The 13,028-nt window shown below is 38.1% G+C and overlaps 3 protein-coding genes across 3 annotated transcripts; all 3 read left to right on the forward strand.

Moving 5' to 3' along the window:
* Positions 1 to 1,642: 1,642 nt before the first annotated feature.
* Positions 1,643 to 2,407, forward strand: LOC308401560 (P2Y purinoceptor 13-like; the record flags this gene model as incomplete). Its single annotated transcript, XM_080889834.1, has 1 exon — positions 1,643 to 2,407. The coding sequence occupies one exon, from the start codon at positions 1,643 to 1,645 to the stop codon at positions 2,405 to 2,407; it is 765 nt and encodes a 254-aa protein (XP_080745960.1).
* A 74-nt stretch (positions 2,408 to 2,481) lies between these two features.
* LOC308401561 (P2Y purinoceptor 13-like) lies at positions 2,482 to 8,418 on the forward strand (the record flags this gene model as incomplete). The annotated part of the gene is made up of 3 exons (XM_080889835.1): positions 2,482 to 2,569; positions 7,412 to 7,660; positions 7,973 to 8,418. 3 exons carry the CDS (start codon positions 2,482 to 2,484, stop codon positions 8,416 to 8,418), a joined length of 783 nt encoding a protein of 260 aa, XP_080745961.1.
* A 1,353-nt stretch (positions 8,419 to 9,771) lies between these two features.
* On the forward strand, positions 9,772 to 12,524 carry LOC308401815 (P2Y purinoceptor 13-like). Its single transcript, XM_080890251.1, has 4 exons — positions 9,772 to 9,989; positions 10,593 to 10,796; positions 10,911 to 11,300; positions 11,644 to 12,524. Exons 2-4 carry the CDS (start codon positions 10,611 to 10,613, stop codon positions 12,136 to 12,138), a joined length of 1,071 nt encoding a protein of 356 aa, XP_080746377.1. The 5' UTR covers positions 9,772 to 9,989; positions 10,593 to 10,610; the 3' UTR covers positions 12,139 to 12,524.
* The last annotated feature ends 504 nt before the right edge of the window (positions 12,525 to 13,028 follow it).

The following is a 13,028-nucleotide window of genomic DNA, read 5'->3' on the forward strand; positions in this document are numbered from 1 at the left end:
TTCTCACACAGGCTATTATTCAACCCTGCATCGCTCTTTTGTAATTATTGTAGGACTGTCTACTTCTATAAAAATCTATTTAATTATTCACATTTCAAAACAATACCCAACTCAATTTTTTAAAAAAAGTCCAAAAGAGATAATACACATTAGTAATAAATGCTTGTAATAAAACAACCTCGATTTCCATCTTCATAAATCACTTCCCTCTGGCCTGAAAACACAAGGCCTACCAATATGTGTCATTTGAATCTGCTCACAGATTTGCATCTCTCTGGTTGAAAAGGCACATAGACACTTTCAATTCATTTTTTACTGCATTAATCTTTCATGTTGTGCAGTTTGGAGTTAAGGACTTGACCATTCCTTGTGGTGAGTGGCTTAACCCTATTTTCACTATTAGCTGAAGCTAAATATATATGTAGGACTGGTTAACATCAGAGTGATAAATCGTTCGTATGCTTAAATGTTGTTTGTTTAAAAAGAGCATAAGGTCTCTTTATGACTTAACAGTGCATTTGTATAGCTTCAGTTTTGTTTACCTGTGTCCCTGCGTGTCTCTGACTGAGAAAAACAATCAGGTCTGCTCACTCACACAGGACACGCGTCGGCTCTTCATGAATTCAAGCTGAAACATATTTACTGACATACATGTGTAACTCACTGAGAACAGAATCATGTTATTGCCATCACCAGGAACCAAACTGTCAGTAAGTACTTGACATGTTAAGGAACCTATGAAGCAAATGGTTTGTATTAGGCTGAAAGGGAAGCGCCTCAGTACACTTCACGAGATAAAGTAAGGTTGTGACTCAATGCATCTATAGGTGATTGCATGTGTTATGTACTGCATTCAGTGAGGCAAAAATAAAACCTTCAGTGGCAAAACAGCCATCATTCAGGATGCATTCAAATAGTGTGGGGTAGCATTCAAAAACAAATCCAAGTAACAAATGTCTTCTAAACTATAAAAAATGTAAATCATGTCGAAGTGGGCAAAGTGGAAAAATTTACACTGCTACAAGTAATCTCGTTCCAGCTCATTTCACGCCCCATTCTCCACGTCAGACATGTCGGCCTTTGTGTGTTGTCATATCGCACATGAAATATCGCACTCTTGCATGATTCGCAGCTTATTTGTGTTTGCTTGTTGCACATACTGTAAATGCAGGCGTAGGTCCCCTCTCATGTCCAGTACTGCCATTCACTTAGCATGCACCTGGTGCATCGCATTAGTAATATTATAAGCTCTGAACTTAAAGAGACGCTGTGAGCATATGTCTGCTGCTACTTGCGTCTGTACAATTCATCTTTCAAATCATTGCGAGACAAGCCAATAACCTCTGGAGGGAAACTTCACAGATTTGGGGAAAAGAAGCATACATCTTCCTGTAGACAGCAATGTACTGCAAGTGTATGGAACTCCTCAGCCAAAAAACATCCAGGCTAGACTAGACTGGATTTCGACCAGACTAGAAAGCACTATGAGAGCAACTATGCACACAGTAACTACAGTTAGTCTGCACATCTGCAGTGTAATGAGGCCTTAGTGGGAGAGAAAGGTTGGTTTTGCCAAAAAAAAAAAACAGACAAATGCTTAGTTTGATTTTGACCCCTATGTATTTTTTACCAGATATTGACGATGTCAAACAGCACAGAACACCTCTCCTCTGACTGTCGCTCTCCCAGCCTGGTGGCCTTCCACATAGTTCTCTTATATCTTTTATTCTTCATGTTTCCTATTGCATTATTACTTAATGGAATAGCAGGTTGGGTGTCTTTACATCTAGACTCCACTTCTACCTTCATAGTGTATCTGAAGAATCTGGTGGCTGCTGACCTTCTCATTACACTCATGATCCCACTAAAGGCAGCCAGCATGCTTCCGGGTGCAACAGTTGAGTTTAGGGCTTTCATCTGCCATTATGCTGGCGTCTCTTTCTACTGCTCTTCGTACACAAACATTGTATTAATGGGTCTCATCAGTTTGGACCACTTCTTCAAAATTGTTCGACTACGTGGAAAAGTCCTGGGGCAAAATATGAAGTTCAGTGTAATAATGTCCACCTTGGTTTGGATTCTGTTGTTTGGTGGTACTGCTATTCCAAATATCTTTCTCACTGACCAGGTTCCTGCTACTCAAACTGATGATTTATGTACGTCTTTGAAACCCCCAGCTGGCAAAAACTTCCATAAATATGTGGTTTTATTTATGGAGATTCTTTTCTGGTGTGTCAACATACTGATTGTGTTTTGCTATATCTGCATTACCATGAAAGTGTTGCAGTCCTTCAGAAACTCTGGGAGCAATAACAGACGGGGAAAGAAGAAAACCAAGCTGCAAGTCTTCTTGATCCTTCTTATTTTTTGGGTGTGCTTTGTGCCACTCCACATAATATTCCTATGACACAAAATGAATTCTCTGACACTGATGTCTGCACTCCAACATGGTTAAAGATAGTCAGTGAATTAGCCACCTGGATGTCTGCTATCAGTGCCTGCCTAGACCCTCTTCTCTACATCTTCCTGTGCAAGGAGTACAGAGAAAAACTAGTGGAGATGAAGAAAAGTATCTGTGCTGGTGTTCATTCTAGTGACAAAAATGTGATGTCACAGTAAACAAAGTGGGACAAAGGCAATTTTCTGTATTTGTGAACCTTTAAAAACTGAGATATAAGTATTTGATCTTTGGTAAAAAAAAAAAAAAAAAAAATTGGGTGAGTGTTTTATGGTAAATTTATTAAAATCTGACTTACTCAGAAAACAAAACCATAGCACGCACTTTTGATCTTTAAAGTTTGTATTGTACCACCCTCTAGTGCCCCGATAAGGATCAGCATCTATTGAGAGTGACGGTCCCCCAACAGAAATAAGACAATGCATAGATAGATTAATAAATGTTATGTTGCTTGCAAAATAAGTACAATGCACTGTAAATTTACAGTTCTATTCTAGCTAATCAAAGACTCAGCAAATCTCAATTTGCCTTTTGTTTTAATCAAAGCTGTGTGTTTTTTATACACACATGTGCTGGTTATTCTACATATGTATATAAATATACAGTTCAGATTATTTCGGGACCACTTAAATCACAGACTGGAGCTTTAACAATGAAATATTCAAGTTGAAAATCTTCACTTAGATTAATTTTGAAATTTGTTGAGAACCAAAATCATCAACTCTGGATTCTAAGGGCTGGGTTCAAAATCACACACACACACACACACACACACACACACACACACACACACACACACACACACACACACACACACACACACACACACACACACACACAATTCAAATTTTTAAAAAAAATGTTTTACTTACATAAACACGTAAATTCAGTTTCTTATTTTCCCGATATATATAACAATAACAATATATGTTTTTATAAGTTTTTTATAGTTTTCTAAAATATTTGTGTCTTCTTTTTTTGTGACAGCTGGAGTAATTAATGTGTTAAGCAATGTACATCTTCTTTGAATGGGTGAATATGTGGATGCTTAGACAGATGGATAGATAGATGTAGTTTATCATTCATTTCAGTGTTTTAACTCAATTATCATCTGTTGCTTTGTTTTTCACACACCATAGAAAGATAACTCGGCTTTATATAAATGCATTTTTGCCGCACAAAAGAATGTAATTGTGTCTTTTATTATAAGAGCTAAACTGCTACTGCTAAGCGCTAACCACAAGAATTCTCATAAATCTTTTTTCAAGATATAATAAGATTACTGTTAAAGTGCACTATTGAGTTGTCAGAATGTAATTCATGTAATTCTTTTGTTAGAGTTAATTTCTTATTTAGAGACTTTTATAGCCTGTGTAATTTTTTTCAAAATCTTTAATCGTTCTCTAAGGAATAAATGTGTATATGCAACTGTGTCCTCTTTGTTCTTCAGCACAAGTCCGCTCTCAGCACGATGAACTTTCTTGACAGCTGTTGCATTTCCTTTTGTTTAAGAAGACAACAAACTTGGCTGTAGGGCTTTTGTGTTTGCTTTAACATCTGATATCATGCTTTGGTCACTTGCTACATGATTGTCAATTTATTTCTTGAACTAACTAGTGCAATAAACAACCCATCGATGCAAATGCAATCAGTCTATTAAAAACACTGTAATAATATTTTTTCAGAAGAACGCTTATTTCCTACATCGGCAATAAAAGTCAAAACTATGATGAGTGGAGAGTAACTTTGAGGATGACGAGTTACATAAAACACGGGAGTTAGAGGTCTTTTCTATACACACCCATAAATGCTTCAATCTAAAAGTGAGGCAGATGTAGTGATGTGTGAAGTCTATATGCAGGCACTAAAAATCATGGGTCACCCTGACTACACTGGTTCACCCCATTGAATTTCAGGTCTAATCACAGTTTACACTGCGAGCTGGATTTATGGCATCTGTTTTGTTTCTCGGCAGAGAGCAATAAGCTGTTATTGTTTTTGCATGTGCTCTGATAAATTACCAGACTCACAGCTGAATTTGTTTGCCATGAAAATCAACAGTATTTCTTAAGCGCCTGCCATGTCAGTGCATTGTCAAGCATTATCTTGTGCCTTAGAAGAACCACTCAAGTCATCAACTGTAAGTAATTCTCAAGATGTGCTCTTATCTTTATTTAAGACTATAGTGTTCACTTTGGTAGCATAATCAGGGGTGACAAAAATAACCTCTCAACTAATTACTTCTCAAGAGCAGTGTAATAACACTGAATTTAGTCTACAGTTGTACACTGAAAGGATTTTTCTGTTCTAGTTTAGAATAATTCATTAAATATGTCCTGCATAGCAAAGTTAAACAGAGACTTTTCTGTAAGAAATATATATGTTTCTAAACCAACAAACATATTTAACCATTTAAACAATGTATAGAGTATTTCTTGGATTAGTCGTGTTTCTATCAAATCTCCTTTGTAAAGGCTATAAAGAGAATGAATTATCCTGCCAGGATAAGGATGCATATAATCTCTAGCATTTGGATTATAATGTATTTACTTTTTGATTAGCTTTCATAACTGGGAATTCAGAACAGTAATTAACACTGAATACAGTTATTGAAGGACGTCATTTATTTGTAATGGAAAATTGAAAATAAAATACTGGTAATAAATAAATGTATTTAAAACAACATAATAATACACCACTGCTTTTGCCCTGTTTAGCCTGCAGCTTGGACTAAGATAAGCAAGAGATAATGGATGTCACGTGGGATGCAGCCTTTCAGAGTAATCAGAGTGAGTAAAGAACTCAAAATATCAAAGTAATAAAAAAAAGTCATGAATTGTTGAACATTAAAGTGGACTTGACACTTTACATGTATTAAGGCTAATTTACACCATGGAACCCTGCTCTAAAGACTGTCACTGTGTCACTGTAACAGAATCACTGGGTTGGTTTGTTGATTGGTTGCAGGTAATAGACTTGAATTAGTTTATGTTAGCTAACAGTAACAAAGCCAACAAGTGAGTGGAAAAAAAGAAAACTAAAATTGGAAAGCAGTCTATGCAGGGCTGTAATAAGGAATTTTAAAAAACCTGCAAAAAAAAACAAAACAAAAAAGGATGCGCTGTTTACTTTACTCTGTGTCTTTTAAGCAGTAATTTGTTTTTAGTTGCTGTCTAGCTGCACTGAAATGCAAAAATCTGTCTGTTAAACATGATGTTAGAGTTTGTAGAGCACTTTACAAATGAGGACCCTGTGGAGGAGATCCTGTTTGAGTCAGGTGCACCGAAGTCAGAAACTTGATTTTTCCTGTCATTTTTCCTATCCACTGGTGTACTAAGCACGGCAATACCCTGATGTTCACAACATTCGATCAGTGCTGTTTTATGCAATAACATTTTGTGGAATCTCAAACACATCCAAACAGTTTACAACATATCAGGTTACTACATTCACCACAAATAACCCTATAAGTTTCTTACCAAAGCATGATCAGGAATCCTAACATAAAAAAGTCCAAATCTAATTGAAAGAGAGGATTGTTTCCCTGCGGACACGCTGGTGGATATAAGGATTCCCAATTTTGCTTTGGTAAATGGCCTGTATTTGTATAGCGCTTTACTAGTCCCTAAGGGCCCCAAAGCGCTTTACACAACCAGTCATCCACCCATTCACACACTGGTGATGGCAAGCTACATTGTAGCCACAGCCACCCTGGGGCGCACTGACAGAGGCGAGGCTGCCGGACACTGGCGCCACCGGGCCCTCTGACCACCACCAGTAGGCAACGGGTGAAGTGTCTTGCCCAAGGACACAACGACCGAGACTGTCCAAGCCGGGGCTCGAACCGGCAACCTTCCGATTACAAGGCGAACTCCCAACTGGATCCTGTGCAGTAAATCAGCTGTTCCTAGGACTGCGCTCTTCTGGACAGAGATCTCCGATGTTGTTCCTGGGATCTGCTGGAGCCACTCGCCTAGCTTGGGAGTTTGGGGAACTGACTGCTCCGATTACCCCTGGGACCACTGTTACCTTCACCCTCACATCTTCTCAAGCTCTTCTCTGATCCCTTGGTGCTTCTTCAGCTTCTCGTTTCCCTTTTTCCTGATGTTGCTGTTATTTGGTACACTACGTCGATCACTACGGCTGTCTTCTGCTTCCTGTCTACCACTATCATGTCTGGTTGGTTAGCCACCACTATTTAGTCTGTCTGTATCTGGCAGTCCCACAGAATCTTAGCTCGGTCATTCTCCACCGCCCTAGGCGCGTCTCCTATTTTGACCTTGAGGTTTCCAGGCCATACTCGGCACAGATGCTTCTGTATACTAAGCCAGCTGAAACACCAAACTGAATGTCAGACTCCAGCTTGGCTCTCATCGACACAATCCTCATTTATAAATGCTCTACAAACCATAACATCATGGTTAACCGGTGGATTTTCCCATTTTAGTGCAGCTAGCTAGCAATGAAAAAACAATTAATGCTCAAGAGACAGACAGTGAAAGTGGACTTTTATATATAAATATAAAACTTATTGCTGCAGTCAAGGGCAGCATAAATTTGACCTCCTTACACTGCATATCAGTTCCAGTTTCCTTGTTTTTCACTCAGTTATTGGACCTGTCACTAGTTAACTTACATAAACCTATTTAAGTGTCTTAGCAGCAACTAAACAACTAACTAACCAGTGATGTCACTTTCTGTACTGGCACAAACTGGCACTAAACACATCCTGAAAGCTTTCACTTTAAGCACTTAAATCCAACTACACAGACAGTTTTAAATCTATAACAGTTTTTTTGTTCAGTAGCAATGATACATGTAGTGTTTCATGTCCATTCAAGTTGAATGCATTCAAGGAACAATCTGTTTAAAATTCATACGTTACTAAACAGAGTATATAGGGATTTTCTTTTCTGGAACTATGGCCGTTTAAAACATGTTTTCCTTCTCTAGGTGGAGCGATGCCAACTGAGACAGCTCAAAATGATTCAAAGTGCCAGAGTTTCACTTACAACCCAAATGTTATCCCAGCCCTCTACTATCTGATGTTCCCTTTAGCCTTGTTGCTGAATGGTGTAGCAGCCTGGGTGTCCCTACACCTTAAGTCCACCACCACCTTTGTGGTGTATTTGAAAAATCTGATTGCTGCTGACACTTTAATAACCTTGATCGTCCCATTCAAAATTGCATCTGACTTGTCGGGTGCATCACAAATTATATTCAAACTGTCATGTCGTTATTTCAGCGTCGTTATGTACAGTCTAATGTACATATGTATTGGTTTGTTGGGTTTAATCAGTGTAGACCGTTTCTTCAAAATCATGACACCCCACGTAAACTTTGGCCAGAATGTGACATTTAGCAAAGTGATAGCAGGCTTAGTCTGGATAACAATATTTGGAGTCTCAGGTTTACCAAATATAATTTTAACTAATAAATCACACAACTCGACACAGGTCATTACTTGTATGCAAATGAAAGGAACAGAAGGAGTTGCATATCATACAAAAACAGTGATTTTTGTCAATATTTTCTTCTGGATTGTCAGTTTGGTCATTGTGGTTTGCTACATCTGCATCACAAACAAAGTCATTGAGTCATTTCGAAACTCCGGCAGCAATAACAACCATGGAAAGCAGAAAATCAAACTACGTGTTTTTCTTGTTATTATTGTCTTTTTTGTGGCGTTTGGACCATATCACATAGTCAGGATCCCATACACGTTTCAGCAAGTCAACTATGCCAGTAATTCCTGCTTGTTTGAACTGAGCAAATTTGCCAAAGATGCCAGCCTTTGGCTTGCCACCACAAACACATGCATAGATCCACTTCTCTATGTCTTTCTGTGCAGAGAGTTCAAAGAGAAACTGGTATCTTTGATGGCAGATGTTGCCATCTCACTTAAATTGGCTTCAGCACCAGACAAACCAGACACCACTTTGCAACAGACTAAATTCTGATAGATCTTACGAAATAGTATCCCCGATTAGATCGGCTCAGATGTTATTGCTGTATTGAACTTAATTATTCCTGTATTTATTAACATTTAATTGCATTATTTACTCTTTTAAATCGTGTAAAATTGTCCTTTTAGTACTAAATGTACCACATGAAGAGTTTGAAAAACTGTAACATGAAACGCAACAGAGTGAAGTGGTATTTTCATGCATATTTTATGTAAAGGTAGCACTTTAATCAGAAGGCGAATGGAGACAACGCAATTATCATGCAAATCATCTGTCTTTCATGTAGATGTTTTGTAATGACTGTGGTTAAAGTAAATAAGGTTCATGGCAATAAAGAGTTTGTCTAAAATACATTTTTGTATGATGTTAAGCATGTATGCAACAAGTTTATGTCCTACTGCATTGCTTACTAATTATTAATCTGCTAAAATATATGTCTGTATATTCCATCTGATCTCACTGAGCTTTTACTTATATATTTTTCTTTGTGTGTGCCAAACTGACTGTTGGTTCATGGAATTATATTGTGTTTATCTGTCATGATATGTATCTACATGTGTGATGTGTGTTAAGCAACAACATCATTTGGAGACTTGTAATAGAAACATTTCTCAACTTGCTTTTGCAGCTGTCATAATTCTTGGTTCAAATCCAAACAAAATCCCACAGGAAGTTATTTTTGCAATGTTCTCAGAATGTCCTATTTTTAACAAGAAAGTGAGAGTGGAAGGGGATGGTCAATCAGTCAGTTGTTGTTGTAATTTGATACTATTTACAGAAAATACACGCTATTTCAAACAGGGGCAATTTATAATAATATCATTTTCTTCCCAATTTTTTTTACATTAATGCATCATGGTAGAGCTTGCTTGCTTTCAAGTGAAGTCAGTCAGAGCAATGTGCAAGCTTTGCATGTTACTGTTGCCCACTAAAACCACAGCTGGTGGAGACTTTTTGAAACAAGGCGTAAGTATTGAACATTAGTTGCGAGGTGGAGCGAAGAGCTGTAGGGTGCAAGAGGTCTGCAAATAAGTCTGTGGCTGTGGTGTTCGCCTCTTAACAGCTACTAAGTCTGACGCAAGCTAGCGGAGGCAGAGGGACTGGCACGGAGTAGAGCAAGCCTCTCAGCAGACAATTGGAACAGGAAGCAAGGAAGGAAAGGGTCTTTCACCCGGAGGAAGACTGGCAAACTCATTGGGATTGTGACAAGACAGCCACACATTAGCTCCAGGGACCACCCATTGTAAGAGCATCAAACACACACACACAAAAACACTTAAAAAGAGAGAGTCAGAAGGGGAGGAAATACCAAGAAAGACATAAAGATTCAAGACTCAAGCCAGAACCAGTATTCCTGGACTGATTAAAGAACTAAAATAACAGCAGGAGGTTTTCAGTTTTATTTATTTTTTTATTTTCCTTCATTATTTCCTGTGGCTAAGAAGAAAAAAGAGGAATTTGATATTTCACTTCTTCCTTTTTATGAAACATTGTATTTTCCGTTGCATTTTGTCATTATTCTTCTCATGCCCCACCTAAACAGACGATAAAGACACAAAAAGAAGGTAAGACTCAATTACTGGCTTGTCATGTACATCTTGCAGATAAATTACTTTGTGAAACTGGGCACAAATACTTAATTTGCCTAACAATGTAACTTGCAGAAAATCTAATTAACATTTGAGTGCACACTAAACCAGACAAAGGTTTGAAAGCAGTGTGTATTAGTTGCCATAGTCCATGTGTATAACCTCAGTGCTATTCTTCAGAGCAAAAAGAAGAGAGGACATAGGGAATATAGAATGAACAGAAGCTCAGACTGTGCATTTAAAGTATATATTAAGTCTGTATCTACATGACTACAACAAACAAAGTATTGGTATTTTTAAGTAGAGGGTAGGAAGCAGCTGTAACATTCAAAATGATCTGATAATTCCTGTTGTCAATTTTTTTGTAACTCTTGTCATATAAATGAATAAACATCTGTCATATAAGTAATTATAATAATAAAGTACTTCAGCTACATTTTCTTAGGGACTTTTGAGAGATAGACACAATAATGCTATAATTATCTCATATTAATTGTAGAAACAGCATATTACAGTGTTTTTATCATTTCTTATGATGTCTCTGTCATCTTTTTTTTCACTCTCTCATCCTGTCAAAAGCCAACTAAGGATCACAGTATGAACAACACCCTGTCCAACACCACCTCCTTCAAGTGTGTTCGGGATACCAGCATAACAGCTGTGGTTTTCCCCTGCCTATACAGTGTCCTCTTCATAGTTGCTCTGATACTAAACTCCCTCGCTGCATGGATCTTCTTCAGTATCCGAAGCACTTCAACATTTCTGGTCTTCCTAAAAAATGTGGTAAGACACCAAGGCTTTTGCTTTGTAGGTTTACTCTCCGCTGCAAAGTAAGGAAACAACAACAAAAAAAAAAACAGCATTACAATAACAAGGTTAAAATTTGCTCAACAACAGGTGGTGGCTGACTTGCTCATGACTCTGACCATCCCTCTGAAAATCTTAACGGATGCAGGTGTGGGTTCCTGGCAGCTACGCGCCTTCCACTGCAGATACTCTGCAGTGCTCTTCTACATCACCATGTACATCAGCATCCTCTTGCTGGGTCTCATTAGCTTGGACCGTTACCTGAAGATTGTCAGGCCCTTTGGGAAGTGTGCCCTTCAGCGGGTCCGTGTTGGTCAGATACTAAGTGCAGCTGTTTGGGTGGTAATGCTATCATTAGCATTACCCAACGTTATTCTAAGTGACAAGCCGCCACGGCCGTCTGGAAACAGACTGAAGTGCACGTCCATGAAGAGCCCGGCTGGCTTGCTGTGGCATGAAGGTTTCAACTACTTCTGTCAGGTAGCTATGAATTAAGGAAACACTTTGAAATTTAAGTAAACATTCATATTCAACCTCCTTCCATAAAATTTCAGAACCAGCTGTTCTCCTTTAAATGTATCCCACAGATGACACTGCTGTCAGCTTTTTAATGTTACTCATAAGCATGTGTGTAAGCAAATTTCGCACAATAGAGAAGTGTTGCTATTAATATATCTGAACTACACAATCAGCTAATTTAAACAGAATACACGATGTCCTTCTGCAGTTATTAGAATCTTACTGCTACTGCTGACCTAAATTAATTGGAGAAAAGCTGTGAGGTGCTCCTCTGATTTCCCCTTTTCTTGTTTTGTTTTTCTAGGTTATTTTTTGGGGGACGCTTGCTTTGATGGTAGTCTGCTACACATTCATCAGCAAGAAGGTTTATGAGTCATACAAAGCCTCAAAGAGTAGATCTCGGGGTGCCAATCGCAAAACCAAAGCGAAAGTCTTCGTTGTAGTGGGTGTGTTTTTCATCTGCTTTGCACCATTTCACTTCGTCCGGGTTCCCTATACCCTCACCCAAACACGGAGCGCAACAAGTGACTGCAAGGCTCAGAATGCCGTCTACTTTGCCAAGGAAACCACCCTGTGGCTTTCAGCAACAAATGTATGCCTAGACCCGCTTATCTACGTGTTTCTATGCAAGGTGTTCAGGAGAAGACTGACTGCTGCACTCTGTATTAAGTCTCTCCAAAAAGGTTTTGACTCAGCCACATCAACGCAACTTGAGATCTCACAGATAGCCTACAGTAAAAGGCTGTCACACAACGGCACGTCAGAAGCCAGTGAACAGTGCACTCTGGGACACAATTAATAACACCCTGGAAGAATGTTTATTTTGTATATAGTAATTCCTCCTAATAAGACGGTTGTAAAAAAAAACCAAAAAAAAACATGTAAAAACGAATGCAAGTTTATAAGAAACTGATGAGTAGACAATGTGTCAAAGAAGGAAAGCCAAAAAGTCTCTGTGAGCTACGACTACTGCTTTTCATACAGTACTAACCAAGTTTCTTTGTTTTTTGCTAAGTCATCCATCACATTTCCTTGCTTGCACTTGCTGTCATTTACACTTCCTCTTTTCTAATCTTACATAGACTGCACTTTCCCTTTGCAAAAACTTTGACGTGGTGAAGATCTTGACAGCACAAGGATTAATAACAAGGGACTGAATAATCATTGAAAAGAAGAATAATAGACTTTAACAAACTCTGCTTCCAGTAATTAAAATGTTACTATCAGTTTAATAAAAATTATATTTTTCATGCTGCAGTTGCACAGTGTTCACTTTTATGTACTTTTCTGAGGCTAACAAAGCTCACACAAGCATCATTGGTGGGTAAGCTAAAAAGCAAGCCAAAACATATACAACAATAGCTACATACAAATAGATGAGGTTTGAAGTTAAGTTTAGGGGGGCTACCATGAGTCGTAAATATGTCTTGAACTAGCGTTAGTCATGAAATTGAATTTGTGTATTCTTTATGTTGGCTTCTGAACACAGACGATTCAAGTATGAGAGATTGTGAATAAGAGATCATGATCTTGACAAAATGTTGTGTCTGCATCAGGTGATAAAGTGCGCTGTTTGCTAATCAGAAGGTCAGTGGTATGGTCCTTATCTTTAGTCTGCTTAAACTGAATTGAAAGTGAATATTAAAAATGAAATAAAACCAAACATAATGGCAAATATAAAATTTAAAT

The sequence above is a fragment of the Rhamphochromis sp. 'chilingali' genome (assembly GCF_963969265.1).
Source record: "Rhamphochromis sp. 'chilingali' genome assembly, chromosome: 8".
Classification (NCBI taxonomy): domain Eukaryota; kingdom Metazoa; phylum Chordata; class Actinopteri; order Cichliformes; family Cichlidae; genus Rhamphochromis; species Rhamphochromis sp. 'chilingali'.